The following is a 15,670-nucleotide window of genomic DNA, read 5'->3' on the forward strand; positions in this document are numbered from 1 at the left end:
TATCACCTCCCATCTGCCCCCACACGCCCACCACAAAAGGTACCTTTGCGCAGGTCCTGTTTCAAAGTGTCTTCCGTCTTGCGTCTGGGGCGGGGATGGATGAGCACTACTTGGGTTCCCGGGGTGGGTCCCGGAGACTCGGCCGACCCTCAGGGATGAGCTGCTGAGCCAGGGTCGCTGGGTACAGACAGACCCTCAGGTCTCCCATCCCCCAGCACTGCTAGGCCGGGGCCCCCACGACCTGGGAACCCCATCTGACGCAGCGCCCCTCTTCCAGGAAGCTGTTTGAACGTGTGAAATGCATCTCCTGCGACCGCCCGGTGGAGATGACGACCGGCCCGTGAGTATAAGCACCGCTCCCGCCAGGGGGCGCCCGAGGGCCACCTCCGCGCGGCCTTTGCGGATCTGCCCGCCAGGGGGCGCCCGCGGGCCACCTGCGCGCCCGTCCACGCGGGCTTTGAGGGTCTGCCGGCCAGGGGGCGCCCTGCGGGACTCCCTGGATGGGCAGCACGGTGGGGATCTTCAACCCTTTCTTCACCATCCCCCTCCATCCAAACCTTTCTTCACCATCCCTCTTTGGGACTCGCTCCTGAGGAAAAAGGGTGGTGGTCATGGTGGTGGTGGTGGGGGGAGGGGGGGTTGAGTTGCGTTCAGCATTATACCTTACATGGGTTTGGAGGACCAAAAGTCCCACAGAATTTGTCACTGTGACCCCATGCCACTTCATGTGCATGGGAGGAAGGGGGAGGTTGGTGTGACACCCAGAATTTCCCCCTCAACCCACAGGTGTCCAGTCGCAGCATTATTTATAACCGTCAAAAGCCCCAAAGCAGCTTTGTGCTTTTCGATGTTTTCAAAATTTTCGACCATTGATACAAATGGCTTTAATTTTCAATGCACTGTGAATGCGGTGGCTGTTTACATTTCAGCGAGAGCGAGACAGATGAGGTTTCCTATTCCCAGAAAAAATGATGGTCTGGGGTTAAACCCACAGGGCCAGTTCTGCCCTGTCCTGTAGGGTGGCTGTGAGCCAGAATGGGCTCATGGCAGGGAGTGAGTTACATTTCAGATCATCACGTTTGTATTCAACAATTTAACCTTATCAACCCTCTCCAAAGCTTGCCCTGTCGCCCCCACCCCCTTTTTTCTTCTCTCTCTCTCTCAGGACAGATTAACTTCGCTTTCATCCAAGCTAAACACCCAGCAACCCTCGAGCCTATTGCTTCCCCCTCCCTTCCTCCCCCTCCCACTCCTGGTGACCATCAAATTCTGTTTCTTTGAGTATAAAAAATATTTTTTATTTTTATTTTTTTAAAAAAATCTTTATCTTGAATCTCTTCTTCTATGGCAGTGGCCTCAGTGTCCTTTTGTGACTGACTAACTTCACTCAACACAGTGTCCTCCAAATCCATCCTGGTCACGAGGTGTTTCACAGGCTCCTCGAGATTCTGGAGCGATGTGTAACATTCCACTGTGGGCACACATTTATGCATTTCCCCACTGGTGGGCATTTAGTTTGTTGTGAAGCTTCAAACGTTTGTGTTTTCACACATGTGGTAGCGTAGGCATAGGTCCCTTATGTGGTCCGAAGATTTTTACACGTGTGTGCAACCGTGTCTCCGCCATTCAGCCACTTCCACTCCCCAGCAGACTGATTTTTTTCAGTTGAGAGATAAATGTGCATGCCATCTAAGCAGACATTGGAAAGTGAACACCTCACCTCACTGCCATCGTGTGGATGCCAACTCACAGTGACCTTATAGGTCAGGGTAGAACTGCCCCCTGTGAGTTTCTGAGACTGTAACTCTTTACGGAGTGCCTTGTCTTTCTCCCGAGGAGCGGCTGGTGGTTTCGAAATGCAGACCTTACGGTTAGCAGCCCAACATGCAACCACTACACTACCAGAGCTCTTTCTGAAGTCAACAAGTCAGTACTGTACAGCACGTTCACAATGCTGGGTTGCCATGCCCCTCTCTAATTTTGAAATATTTCCATTACTCTGTACCCATGCAGCATCTCTCACCAAACTCACTGCCACTGAGTTGGTTCTGATTGAGCAACCTTATGCTGGCAACCATGAGTCCGCTGACTCTCACGATTTACCTGCGCTGGCGTTTTACTTTTGCATCCCTTTCTTGGGCTTGCTAAAAGGAAGTACAACAAACTGACTGCCTCAGAAGCACCGAAAGGAGCCCTGCCAGCACAGATGCATGGATTCTTCTTTGGTCTTCATTATTCAATGCCCAACTTTCAGATGCATGTCAGGTATTGAATATACCCTGGTTTGGGAATCAATGCATTTGAATGTTGGTGCTGCTGGAAAATGTTGAAAATTGCCACCATGGAGTGCCAAGAGAACCAACAATGCTGCCTTGGAAGAAATGCAGCCAGAATGCTCCGTAGAGGCACAGATGATAAGCCTTCGTTCCACCCACTTTGGACCTGTCATCAGGAGAGACCGGTCCCTGGAAAAGGACATCGAGCTTGGCAAAGTGGAGGGGCAGCCAAAAAAGGGAAGGCCTTTGACAAGATGGATGGACACGGTAGCTGCAGTAAGAGGCTCAAGCATAAGGACAACAGTTCTGGAGAGAAAGCAGAGTTTGGGTGCATGGGAGTGTCATGCCCAGGGTGTACACCATCCCTCTCCACCAGGAAGGCTTCCTGAAGGAGGTGGACACTCGTGTTCTCTGCCGGCCACCCTCGTGTCCCATATTTTGCTTCTGCTTTCTTCTTGCTCCCCAACAGACACCTCATCACCATCCGCAGAGGCCACCTGCTGTCTCAGCTGCGGCCTGCCAGTGCCAACAGCTACGAGTACCTGCAGCGGGAGCAGATGAGGTGAGCGGGCTGCAGGTGGGGGCTTCTCCCCAGGTCCCTTGGGTGTGTGTGCGGGGGGGAGGGGGGTATCCAAAGATTGTCCCAGGACGTGGACAGTCATCTGCAGGAGCATGTAGTCATTCCATGAGGTGGCAGACAGACAGAGGAGACAACTGTGGAGGACAGACAGGTCTGGGGACTAGGCGCCGACAGGTGCTGTCACGGAGCCCTGGATGGAGCACAGTGTTTAAGCGCTCAGTTGCTAAACAAAAAGCCCAGTTGCTAAACAAAAGGCCGGCAGTTCGAAGCCACCAGGTACTCCTCAGGCAAAAACTGAGGCTGTGAAGATCGACAACCTTGGAAACCCACAGGGGCCAATCTACCCTGCCCTCCAGGGTCATGAGTCGGAACTGACTCGGCGGCAGTGGTGGGACTTTGGTTCACAGGTGTTTTGTTACCCCTGGGTGGAACCAATGATTAAATGCTCCACTACTTACCCAAAGCTTGGTGGTTCCAATTCACCTAGAGATACCTCAGTAGACAGGCCTGGCAGAGCACTCTGTTTCCGAAAGGCTACCGCCTTGGAAACTCCACAAAGCGCAGTTCTATTCTGGCCTCATGAGGTCTAGATGCATCAAGAGATGTTGACTGAAGGCAGTTGATGTTATGATCCCAGCCCCACTCCGAGCTCGGAGTCAGTGCTGTGTGGGCTGGGAGGGGGTCCCTACAGCCTGGCCTTAGTGTGGGCCCACCGAGAAGGTAGCTTCTATTAGGATTCCATCTCACAGCTGAAGAAACTGAGGCTCAGAGCAAGTCAGTGGCCTGCCGAAGCTCACAGCTAGTAGGTGCCGGGCTTGGCCTCTCGATTTGTGCATTTTCAGCACTTCTCGCTGGCTCCTAGTGGGGGGGTCTAGCCCCAAATCTTGATCCAGCTCCACTCTCCAGCCTCTTGATATTCCAGGATCCAGGACCCCTGAGTGATGAGCCAGGTCGGGGAATGTTGACTTAACAGAATCATAGCCACATGAAGCGGGTGTCCTGAGAATGGTGCCCCTGACTGCCTACCTGGCCCCTCTGGGGACGTGGGGTCACAACTGGGCTCCAGGTGACAGCTGGGGCCTGGAGGCCAGGTGCATGTCCCAATTTCCATCCTCCGCCCCACCTCTGATCATCTGAGCCCTCACTGACCCCCTGGGCTGCCCGAAGCTCCCAGGAGTGGTTCCCCAGCCCTCTGACCGCTGCCCTGTCCAGGGAACAGCAGTACCTGCAGCATGTGCAGGACCTGGCCCACTCCAGGGGCCCTGTGGACTCCCTGGGCTCCCAGCAGGAGTGGGGAGACGGGCCCAGGAATGCCTGTCTGTCAACAATCTACCCCTATGGGGATCCCCAGCTGCTGGACTACGACACCGTGAGTTGGCGGGGACCTGTTGGGGGGTGGACTAAGGGTGGAGGGGAAGGGGGTTAGTGACTCAGAGGCTCGGGGATCCATCCTCTGGCGCCATGGCCCAGAGAGGAACGTGGAATGTCCACAGGCGGAGGTGGACATCCTGGGAGTGGACGGGATTCTGTACAAGGGCCGGATGCACACCACCAGTGAAGTTCAGCCCGCCCTCAAGGAGCATGCAGGTGAGAGTGCGACCTCGGGTACCTTGCTGGGGGCCTGTGTCTGGGTGGTTCGGGATGCCAGGTGCAGGGTGCAGTTGACAGGACCCAGACCCCTTCTGTGCCTGCCTGTGGGCCTGCTCCAGGCTCTCAGAGGCTGTGGGGAGCAGAGCAGACGGGCCGTCTCCCCCCACACCAATCAGGGATTTCCATGCGATGGAAATCACTGCTGACCTGAGGGAGAGCCCTGGGGCAAAGGGCCCATGATAAGGGATGTCCAGTTGGGCTATCCCAGGAGTAGGAGATAGCTGGGGGAGAGCCGCGGGGGGCGGGGGCTGAGCAGTGCACAGGTCCTGTGGGAAGGAAGCCATCCATCTCAGAGCTGTACAAAGCCTCAGGACTGTGGAGTTGGCTGGAGTCCGGGGGATTGGGGTGTGGAGGGGAGGAGACACGGACAGACCAGGCCTTGGAAGTTTGCCGGCTACTCCTGTGACCAATAGCATGGGCAGAGGTAGGCCGGTGGGGAAGGAGGGAGGGATCCCAACTACCTGAACATCTGGAATTCACTCTGCGATTGGAGAGCAGATCCAGCTGGATCCTCCCAGGGGCCCCAGGACTGAGCTTCCCTCACTGGGCGGAGGGATGGAAAAAAGAAACCCACTAACCCTTCATAGGTTTTCTCCTCTCTGGGAAGAGGAGTTCTCTGTGTTTTGCTCCAAACTGCTGCTGTACACTGGCCCTCAGGTGGCCCCGGGAGACCAGAGGGCCAGCACCACCCCGACGTGTCATTCGTCCCCACCCATCACTTGTCCTGGAGCTGGGCAGACATCGAAGTCATGTTTGAGCCTCTGCTCATTGCCACAGGGTCCTTCCCTCTTAGAAAGGGGCTCTTTCTTTTACCCAGGCACCCTGATGGCACAGTAGGATAGGCTTTGGGTTGCATACTGCAAGGTCAGCAGTTCAAACCCGCCAGCCGCTCCGCTGGAGTCTACTCCCATCAAGGTTGACTGTCTTGGAAACCCTATAGAGTAGTTCTGCAGAGTGAGGCAGATGACTTGATGGGTTGCTCCTTTACTCCGAGGAGCCCTGCTGGGGCAGTGGTTATGCATTGGGCTGCTAACCCTGAGATGTGCAGTTCAAAACCACCAGCCGCTCCAAGGGAGAAAGATGAGCTTTTCAACTGGTCTCTTCTGATAACATGTCCCCAAGGTAGATGACATGGAGCCTCGCCATCCTCCTTGCGAGGCACAGCCAGGTGCCAGGCTTTCCCAGGGGCCTTCAGGCCATGTGGGCCGACTGGTCTCAGATGGGGACCAGGCTGGCTCATGCTCCCTGACCTGCCTCTGGGCTCCTTCCCTAGGCAGCCGCCTGACTGTGGGCAGAGGGGCCGGCAGTTCAAAGGCAGGCTCCCTCGGGAGGAGCAGGGAGAGCAGGCTGAGTCTAAGGGTATGTGAGTGTGGGGTGGGCAGGCAAGGGCAAGCCCTGGCTGGGTCCAGAGACTGGACCCTTGGCCCAGGTCCCTGGCTTGGAAAGCAGCATGGTTCCATCGGGGACATGAATTTAGTCCCAGGGCTCAGGTGATACAAGGAGCCCTGGTGGCACAGGGGTAGAGCACTCCCCTGCTAACGGAAAGGTCGGTGCTTCCAACTTAGCAGCGGCTCCTGAGGAGTAATCTGGGGCCATCTACTTCCATAGCGATGAGGATGGCCGGGTCAGGTCAACCTCTGGGGCAGGTCAACCCTGTCTGGGGGGTGGGGGTGCTGTGAGTGGAGTCATTTCCATGGGAATGGCTTTGGGTGTATGAGTGGTAGCATCTTTCTTTCTTTCAAGTCAGCTGGTTGGCAGGTCCTGCTCGGACAACTGGGGACCTGAGCTGGGGACAAGGATACCCCCCACCCCCCAACCACACATACACACATGGGACCAATTCAAGCCACAGGGAGCCTCTCAAAGTCCACCCTGAGGCTGTATTAGGGGGGCAGGAGGCTTGGGGGCAGGGGCGGGGGCTAGCCAAGCTAAGAAGGGGAGGGGACAGGGATCACCTGGAAGGGGAGAGCAGAGTGACCCTCAGGCCAGCGGACAGCTTGGGAGCGATGCTGAGGCTGGCGCCATGGCTGCCCCTCAGGTGCCCAGTGGGGCCCTGCCTTACTGGTGGCTTCCACAGTGGAGGCCTTCCTAGAGTGAGAACTGGGCTGTGTGGAGGGCCAGGACAACACCCACTTTGGGGTCTGGGCTGATTTGCCCCTTGGGGTGCCCGGGAAGTCTCCTCCTTAGGGCCCAGAAGATATAGGCCAGTCAGTATGTTGGGGAGAACTCCTTTATGGCTGGGTGGCCCAGGGAGCACCCTCCAAGAAGGGATGGGAATACTCAGGAGACAGCTAGGTCAGCCCAACCATAGCTCATACCTGAGTGCCAGGCCAGGCCCCTCACCCATGGGGTCTCCTGCTCTTTATCCTAGGGGCCCTCTGACCCTTGATCCATCTTTGTCCATTCAGGTCTCAGCAGGGGCCTTTGGTCAGTCATGGTGATTCTTAGCTGGGGTTCAGACATGAAGGAGAGGAGGGGTCCCATGGTGGCCTAGCCTCTCCCAGAGGGAGGCAACCCCTGGCCCCTATCTCTCCCTTTGCTCTTCCCCTAAGTTGCGAAGGGTCCACGTCCCCCATCTCGGAACCTGGGTGACCGTGTGCAGAACGGTGCCCTATTTGGTGCCATCTACCCCTGTGAGTACCTATCACTCAGATTTCTGGCTCCCTCAAGCTTAGCCCCATCTCCACCCCACCTCTTCTGTCTCTTAGCTGCTCAGCCCACCCCATCAGGACCTGGGAACAGGAGCCCCAGAACTGTCCTTTCTGGGGTGCAGAGGCTGCAGGGGTGGGAGAAGGGAACCCACTGGCCCCCTGTGTCAGACTGCCGTGGTAACAGGCCCCTGGAGGGCAGAGGGCAGCTTACAGGCACCTTGCCTCTGGGGTCCGCCTCTGTGCAGGGGCTGAGGCGCATAGTTCCAGGGTGGCCACTGCTGAGACTCTGAGTCCTTCCTGGGTGCCCTGCTCCCCTCGACTTTGCACTTCGAGGTCGTGGGTTTTGGGCATAGGGGTTAGGGGCTTTGAAAGCGGGGTCTCCAGATGGAGTGCTCGCAGATTCATGGAGTGTCTTCGATGCCCCACCCCCTCCCCAATCAAGCTCTGTTCCCACCACTGAGCACAGGCATACCCACCTTGAGCTCTCATCTGACCGTGTCGCCCCGGCCACCGTCCCTGCCGCCCCGGCCACCATCCCTGCCGCTGATGCCGCTGTTGCCCCGGCTGATCCCCACACTGCGGGAGCCCCAGCAGGCTCCGGGGTCCGCCAGGCACTGGAAAAGCCTCCGCTTTGAGGTCCGAGGCAACATCCAGTCCAAGGAAGGACCTGCTGGCCCGTGAGCCCTACCACCCCCAGAGCCACCAGGGTCCCCAGGGCCCTAAGCCTGGCCAAGAAAGGGCCTTTGGACAAAGGGGGGTGGTCTCTGTAAGCAAAGAGGCCCCCCTCTTGTTCCAGGGGCCGTTCTAATCCCACTTGTATGAGTATAAATGCCACTTCTCTCTGGAGCGAACTCCCCATGAAACCAAGGCCTCCCAGGGCCGGTTCTCAATACAGAGCAGTGGTTTAAGTTGTTTTTTAAGACGACATTCTTTTTTCTTCCGCACGCGGCAGCATCTTAGTGGTCGGCCCACCCCCACTGGCGGGGTGGTGGGGAGGGGACAACAGACTGTGATGCCGCAGAGTTGTTTTCTCTTGTGGGGGTTGCTTCCCCAGGTGCCCCTGTGAGACCTGGTCTCCACAAAGTCATGCGCACTCACATCCTGGCTGACCCAGGACCATGCTGGGCCACCTGCTTTCGTATACTTGGGGGCAAAATGCCCCATTTGGGTGACCCAACTCTGGGATCCAAGCCACGGGGTTCCCTAACTGGCACCCTCCCACCTCCCTCTGACTGGCCCTTCACCTCTGATGGCACCACAGTCATCCTTTCACTGAGAAGCTCTGCTCTGGGGCACACCCCCAGACCCCATGCTCATGGATGGGTTTAGGTTCAGGGCAGTGAGATTGAGGCCCCCCATTTACACTCCTTCAGCCCACCCTGGGAGAGGCCTGGGGGTTTTGGACTCAACAGGGTGGGATATGGAGGGCCGTCTGCCTATTCCCAGGGCCTCCTTGCCCTCCCTAGTCCCCGATCCGGACTGTTCTCTGAGAACTGTGGCTAAATGAGGCCACGCTGGCTACCCTACCCAGTGCCCCCCTGTCCAAGTCACCCTGGGGGCCATGGCCAGCCCCTCCTCCCATAACACAGAAGAGTGTTTTCATTACTTCCGCCCAAATAAAATCTGATGATTATGGACAGGGGGTGTGTTGAGCTGGTGCCTCTCTGTGGGGGGCCTATCTACCCACATGGGAGTGGGGACCTACTGGGCCCTCCTGTCTCCTTCCCAGGTCCTCTCAGAGCCTTCTACCCCCACTGGAACTGCCTGCGTCTAGGCAGGGGCCCGGCTCACACAGCCTAGCTCCATTCTGCTGGGCACTGGGCCTGGGCCCCAGGAGTCCTGTCAACCCGCCCACTGCAGGAGGGGAATCTTGGCTCAACTCCATATCCTGGGAGGTGGGGTCTGAAGGAACCTGTGTCCTTGACACATGACCACAGCCACGGCACTCAAGGCTACTCTTGCGCCCCCAAGACCCGGCTCAGCTCTTTGGTCCCTGCAAATGTGGGGAGGCCCCAGTGGGTGACACGGGCACATGGACACTCCTGGGGACAGGTAGCCGGTAGGAACTTTGCCACAGTGCTTGGTTAGACAGGAGCAGTTTGTTTGTGTGTGTAAGGTAAGGTGACCAGATTTTAACATTGGTAAAGCGGGACACCATTGATAAAAATCATATCCTGGTGCAATTGCCACATGGCAGCTGAAAACCGTATACCCTAGCTTGTCGTGCTTTCTTTCCAAAAATCAGGACTTTTTTAAAACTCCGCAGGACGCGGGAAAAATGGTTAAAAATCAAGACTGTCCCACCAAAAGTGGGACGTCTGGTTACCTTAGTGTAAGGGGGTATAGGTAGACCCTGAACCTGGGGTATGGGACGCACTTCCTCCTGGCCCCCAGCACTGGGGAATTAGGGATCAGGGATGAGGTCTCTGGAGTGGGAGTTGGGGACTGGAAGCGCATGGGCCGTGTCCTCCTGGCCTGGGATTCAGCGGAGTCCCAAGACGCAGGACTCCCACCTGGGAGGTGGACTTCTAGGCCCTGAAGGAGAAGTGCTTCCCACAGGGGGTCCCACCACAGGTGATGCTGTGTAGGGATCACCCTGGGCCAGCACAGCTTCACAAGCCCCTTTTAGTCTTTCTCCTGCATTGCCTAGGGGTGGCCTCAAGCCCTCTGACCGTCCAGACCACCGCAGAGCGCTTAACTGTGGTGCCACCCAGGGTCCTCTCCCAGTTGTTGCTTGAAAGCCCAGGGGCCTCTGAAAATGCACAACTGGAAACCAGCAAGCCTCTAAGACTGCAGGCTGGACACCGGGGCAGAGTGGAATCAAAGGCACCCTTTGTCCCCAGTGATGGGGGCTGACTGCATGTGAAGCTTCTCCAAGGCCACTACCACACAGCCTGGGTCCCTAGGGCTGGCCAGACACAGTGGGCTCTCAGCCCTGGTGGTCACCGAGGTCGTGCTGGGACAAGCCCGCTCTTTCTACAGCTGTCCAGGGAGAACCCCACCACCACCACCGCTAAAGGCAGCAGACAGGCACTGAGTATGTGTGTGTGGAGGGGTGAGGTAGGGCAGGGTTCGTTGAGGGGTTGAATCCCAGGCAGGGGCTGCACGCACACTATCTGCAGGCATGACGGTCAGCATGGGCCAGTGCTGAACTGAAGGTACCTGGGCTGGATTTTGCTGTTCTCCAAGACCCACCAGAATTGGGAGTTACATCTAACGGCTCCCAATTTTTAAACGTTGGTCAACAATTGACAAAGGTCATAAGCATATGGTGGTGGTTGAGCTATCCAAGTTAGGGGTAAGCAGTGCCACTAAAGGGGACCCCGGTGTTGGGGCTGAACTTGAAGCAGTATTGGTGGTCTTGCCGCCCACCAAACAGTTCCCCAGTGTCTTGGTGTGGACAGGCAAGGTGGCCTGCAGAGTGGGATTCCACTGGTTGGCCCTGAATGTTTCCGAGGGGGGTCACTGAGTTTCCAGGCTTGGAGTGGGGGGTGGCTCCAAGCTCTGAGGTCACACTTGAGGGGACCCCCAGGTCCACCTGTCTCCCCCAGTCCAGGGCAGTTCTTCTCCAGCCCCAGGTGTGCTGCGATGGCAGCCAGGTGGCCCGTGTCTTCACCTGGCACGGTTGCCTGGCCCCCAACCCTGTGGCAATGTTTTTCACAAGCTTTATTGTGGTGTCACATGCTATAAAGCTCACCCTCTAAACTTGTACAGCAAGTGTGGTATGCTCACAACCAGCACCACTGCCCTGGGCCAGCAGCTAAGGACACAGCTCAACACCCCGCCATGTACACAAAGCCCCACCAAAAATGAGCTAGAGCCAAGTGTGCAGTGCCCAAGCTGGGGGACCTGAGGTTCCCAGCCTTCATGTAAACCCCCCACCAACCCTCCTGATCCCACTGACCCCAGAACTAGCACCAGGGAGGGGGCAGCTCTCAGATGGGATGTGGGGTGTCTCAACCCTTAAACCATCCATACCCTGGGGCACCATGCTAGGAGGTGGTCCTGACTCAGTAGCTCTGCTCTAGGTGGGGCCTCAGAGCTTTGACCCCTGCAATGGCTGCAGGTTCCTTACTGCCACCATTCTCAGGGAGAGCCAGGACAGCCAGACACGAATTCCCCCTGACCCCACCCCCATGCAATGTTCCCAGGGAATCTCTTCCACTCAAAAACACGAGGTGGTTAACAAAAGGGTGGCCAAGAAGTCTGCCCCTCCTTTCTTGTTCTTGCACACACACACACCCCGCCACCCCCTAGAAGGGTGACTGGGATGCAAGGTTGTCACAGAAGCAGGTTCAAAGTCAGTGTGGGTCCTGGGACACCAGCACCAGCTGGAGGACAACAGCTTCAGTAGGTTTCCCAGACTGCCCAGGTCTCATGTGAGCAGGGACGGGGCTGGGGACAAGGCTGCCAAGATCGAGCACCAAGAGGACCTCCTAGTGACGGAGGGACAAACTGCAGCCTGAGTCCCTGGCGAGCCCAGACTCTCGGGAAAAGTGAGTCAGGGTAGGGTGGCCCCTGGCTGCCCCCCAAACATGGGTAGGGAGGGGCTGAGCCCAGGTTCACCCACAGGAGCAGCCTGGGCCTTGAATTCTACTGTCCTCTGGGTTGTAGGTCTCGAGCTAGATTCTGCACCTCCAACTGGTCCCTACTGCCCCTCTGGCCACATCTGCAGAAGCTGGGCTGGGGGGGGAGACCCACAGCAATACCCCCAGGGCCTGAAAACAAGGATGGTCCTTATTTGACACTTGGGTGCTGGTAGCCAGGGCTGGGCTGTGTCCACAGGCTGACCAGGCAGATGGAAGGATCTGGGCACATGTGCCAGCAACCAGCTCTATGGGAAGAGCCCTGGGGGGAAGATGAGTCTGGGCCAAGCTGTGGACTCAGAGGGCAGGACCAGTGCAGAGGACCAGGGGCAGCGGTGCCAGGCGGCATGGCAAGACCACAGACCTGAGCGAGGGTGGTTTGCAATTCTCTCTTCTCCTTTGTTAAAAAGGGAAAGGGGGAGGGACTGGGGGCCCCTGGGCTCTGGGGAGGCATGCAAGCAGCCCCAGCAGGCAAGAGCCTAGGGGTAGGTGGGAGAGTCCTGGAGGTTCCCACAGCCCTCCTCTGCAAGGAACAGCAGTGCCGGGAGCCTGGGGAAGGGCAGCAGGCGGGGCGCACTCGAGCATGCAGTCCGGTGGCCCATGAGCAGGGTGCTTCTGGAAAAGCGCTAGACGTATAAATAGAGACACAGCCACACTTGCACATGCCGCCTGGCTCTGTAGTCCAGAGCTAGTGAGCTGAGTTCCGGGGGCCCCAGGCTGCTCTCACTGCCGGGGCAGGGCAGGGAGTCCCAGCAGGAAGGCTGCTGGCTCAGAGTTCTTCAGACACCCGATGGCTTCGCAGGGCTGCCTGGGGGCCCGGGGGCAGTGTGCTGGGCCAGCCTCTCCTGTCCAGGGCTCCAGGGATGACGGGTACAGGGATGATGAAGGGGACCTGCAGAGACATCCTCTCCCCCCCCAGGGGGCTGGGCCTCTGGGAGGGGGAGGGGCCTCCCTTATCTCTCTGCCTCCATGGCAGGGTGGGCCCTGGGTTCCGAGGCAGCCTGCTGGGGGGCCAGGGGTGGCCAGTCTGAAGCTGGGGACGGGGGAGTCTGAGTCCACAAGGGTGGTTGCTGAGGCTGGGGGCCCCCTGGGGGCGAGGCTGCCGTTGGCCAGCTGGGTACCCCGTTTCCAGCTGCTGCGGTGTGGGGGAAGTGTGGCGGGGGCGACGTGGCCCCCGTGGCCATGGGGCTGCCGCTACCCCCACCGTGGAAGCTCTCTGAGGCCTTGAGACGTGAGAACATGGTGAGGGCGTCGGGGAAGTTGGGGGGCGTGGCAGGGGTGTTGGCGGGAGTGCACATCTGTGGGGAGAGAATGGAGGATGGGGGTGAGGGAGGGGGTGGGCTGGGAGGGAAGGGGAGGTTGCTCTTCTGGGAGGGCCACCTCACCTAGATACCAAGCTCACCTGGCCAAGGCTCACTCCTTGGTGTACCAGCGCCAACCCCCCTCCCCAGAGGGAGCCCCTTGCACTCCTGCCCCATCTGGCTACCCTTTGCCTGCAGGCTCAGGCCCACTTACCATCTGGTGGTGGTGGTGGCTGTAGGGGATGCTGGTCTCCTGGAAAAAGGCGCTGAGAGCCGTCTGCGGGAGAAAGGGCCATGTTCACCCAGAGGACTCTTCCCCTATCCTGGAATGCCATGGCTACCAGGACCCTTCAGCTTGGAACCTACCTTCACCACCACCCCCTCTCCAGGGAAAGGAGGTTCTCGGAAGACCCTTAACTCCCCTCCATGGCCTCTGGGCTCCTGGGGCAGTCAGAGCCAGCCCGCTGTCCCTAGCCTCTGATCCCCTGTTTTCTCTTGGTGATTCTCTGGGCACCTGAGACTGGGAACATGGGGACTCAGGTTCCCCCACCCCACCCCCACATTAGTTTCCTCATCTGTGCCACAGGGTGACTTCCAGACTCCAGCAGGGACACCCCAGAAGCAGAGACTACTGCCTGGGTTTTACACTTGCTCACTTGCCCAGGGCCCAGGTCTCCTGTGGAAAATTCTGGAACATTCTCAAGGCAGCAGAGCAGGAATGTTGGGAACACGTGCCTCCTGGACTGAGCCTGGAGGCTTATGATGGGCGTCAATAACCACTGGTGTCCCCCAGCACATTAGTGCCCCATAGAGCCTGATTCCCACCACCACCACCCCGCACCCCCGCACTAGCCCCGGCCAGACATGCCAAGGAAGGGAATCTGTCACATGAGCAACTAGGAAGCAGGGGCAGTGTTGCCCAAAGCCCCTCACTGGCCTGGGCGAGGCTGAGAGGTGGGTGTCAACCCTGAACTCCCTCCTGGGCCAGGGGAAGCAGGGAAAGGGGCTGGCCAGTCATCCTGGGCGGGCCCAGATTGGGGGGCCGTGGAGCAGGGAAGAGTGGTGCTGGCTCCAGGGAGAGCCCCCAAGAGGGGTCCCTACGAGTCACTGGCGTATGAACCCTTCCTTTTTGGCTGCCACCGAGGGGTGTCAGAGCAAAGTGAGAGAACAGTTGCTCTTGCGAAAGTGCCTGGCAAGGGAGCCGTGAAGTGTGTGAAGGGGCTACTGGGCACCCAGCCAGGTCCCAGGTCCAGCCCGAGTCGGAGTTGTCAGGCCGGCCCTCTGCTCCTCACATCGGGGACAGGTCACCCCATAGTGCCTCCCGGGTTCCAGGGCTTGCCCTTGGGGGTCTTTGTCATTTTCTTAAACTCAGAAAGCCCACTCTGGGAACTTCCTGCTGGAGACACCAGACCAGAAGCTGTGTCCCCAAGAAGGGAGGTCAAGAGCATCTGGCTGGGGGCCTTCTTTAAGCACCTCAGGGACCCAGCCTGCTCCCACTGAAGGAGCAGCCCCCAAGGCTTTTGGAGTTTTTCCATGGTGAATCCGTCTGCCACAGTACCCCCACTGGCCATAAAGAGTATGTCAACTTAGTCCCCCCAGCCTCCTGCTCCCATTAGCACCTGAATCACAGAGGTGACCCAGGAACATCACCTCAGGCTCTGTCTGAAGCCAACATGGAGGGCCTGTGGGGAAGGGAGCCCCCGACTCATTCCCACCCAGAGGTCCAAGCACCACCCAGCTGTGCAGCCTGGGAGCCTAGCTCCTGCCCCGTGTGTGGGCAGGACCGGTCCAGCCAGGCAGGCATCCACCTTGCAGGTACCTGCTCAGATGCTTGGCAGGCAGCAGCCCATAGTTTGGGAGTGTCAGAGGAGAGGCTGGGGAACAGGGAGTTGGCCTGGGAGGTGAGGCAGTCAGCTGACCATCCACTCCTCATATCCCCCAGGTACTGAGGGCAGAGGAAGGAAAGACCTGCCCAGAGAGGCAGAGCGGACACACAGGGCCAGGGGGCCCAGCCTGGGCTGGGGGAGCAAAGGATGGGGTTATCTAAAGGGCAGTAGCTACTACCTTCAGCAGGAAATCCCCGCCCCAAGAAGACAACCAGGGTCCCTGCTCCTGGTGCCCCAGCAGCTGCCTGGGAAGGGGACCGCGTCCACTGGGGTGGCCCTGGTTTCCAGGACACTTGAAGGGGCCGGCAGCCTCTGGGAATGGAAACAACAACCCATCTCCTGCCCAGCGAGTCTCGTACACATCTAAGTGCACCCCCGCAGGCCTACGATACCCCAAGCAGGGAGGGGAAGAAGTGGAGACACACGGTCTCCCCAGCTCGGACAAGATGTCCGGTCATTAATTAGGGTGCGAGGCTCTCGAAGGCCAGCCGCGCACATGGCGCCTTCTGGACACCAGTGACACTGTCTTGGGCAGTCCGGCCACAACCCAAAGGCAGCCATGACATCCGTGTACACACTCAGCCCACGCGCCCCCGTGTTTACACCCGTGCCGGCGCCCCTAGCACAGGGTCTTGGGGCGAGGTCTCGCGTAAACACAAACACACATGCTGGCATGCACACGCCGGCGGCGCCGTCCACGCACGGGGCGGCGCCCCCGTAGCTCGCCCGCCCACCCGCGC

The 15,670-nt window shown here is 58.6% G+C and overlaps 2 protein-coding genes across 4 annotated transcripts in view; one reads left to right on the plus strand and one right to left on the minus strand.

Annotated features, from left to right (window-relative positions):
- The window catches only part of CUNH16orf96 (chromosome unknown C16orf96 homolog), a 38,300-nt gene extending 30,462 nt beyond the window's left edge, over nt 1-7,838 (plus strand). Inside the window, exons 10-15 of the mRNA XM_045286044.1 lie at nt 278-340; nt 2,746-2,838; nt 4,069-4,225; nt 4,350-4,443; nt 7,059-7,139; nt 7,600-7,838. Coding sequence (XP_045141979.1) covers nt 278-340; nt 2,746-2,838; nt 4,069-4,225; nt 4,350-4,443; nt 7,059-7,139; nt 7,600-7,838 — 727 coding nt within the window. The remainder of the gene's footprint in view (nt 1-277; nt 341-2,745; nt 2,839-4,068; nt 4,226-4,349; nt 4,444-7,058; nt 7,140-7,599) is intronic.
- Nucleotides 7,839-10,808: 2,970 nt separating this feature from the next.
- The window catches only part of UBALD1 (UBA like domain containing 1), a 5,520-nt gene continuing 658 nt past the window's right edge, over nt 10,809-15,670 (minus strand). For 2 of the 3 annotated variants that reach the window (XM_045285180.1, XM_004705841.2), the window contains exons 2-3: nt 13,259-13,321; nt 10,809-13,041 (exon numbers count right to left, since the gene is read on the minus strand). In XM_045285180.1, coding sequence (XP_045141115.1) covers nt 12,697-13,041; nt 13,259-13,321 — 408 coding nt within the window. In that variant the 3' untranslated portion in view covers nt 10,809-12,696. Of the gene's footprint in view, nt 13,042-13,258; nt 13,322-14,863; nt 15,299-15,670 lie in introns of those variants that run through there. The other variant, XM_045285184.1, reaches the window with a different exon arrangement.

Source organism: Echinops telfairi, unplaced genomic scaffold, assembly GCF_000313985.2.
Source record: "Echinops telfairi isolate 266 unplaced genomic scaffold, ASM31398v2 ScPeMD7_5;HRSCAF=22, whole genome shotgun sequence".
NCBI lineage: Eukaryota > Metazoa > Chordata > Mammalia > Afrosoricida > Tenrecidae > Echinops > Echinops telfairi.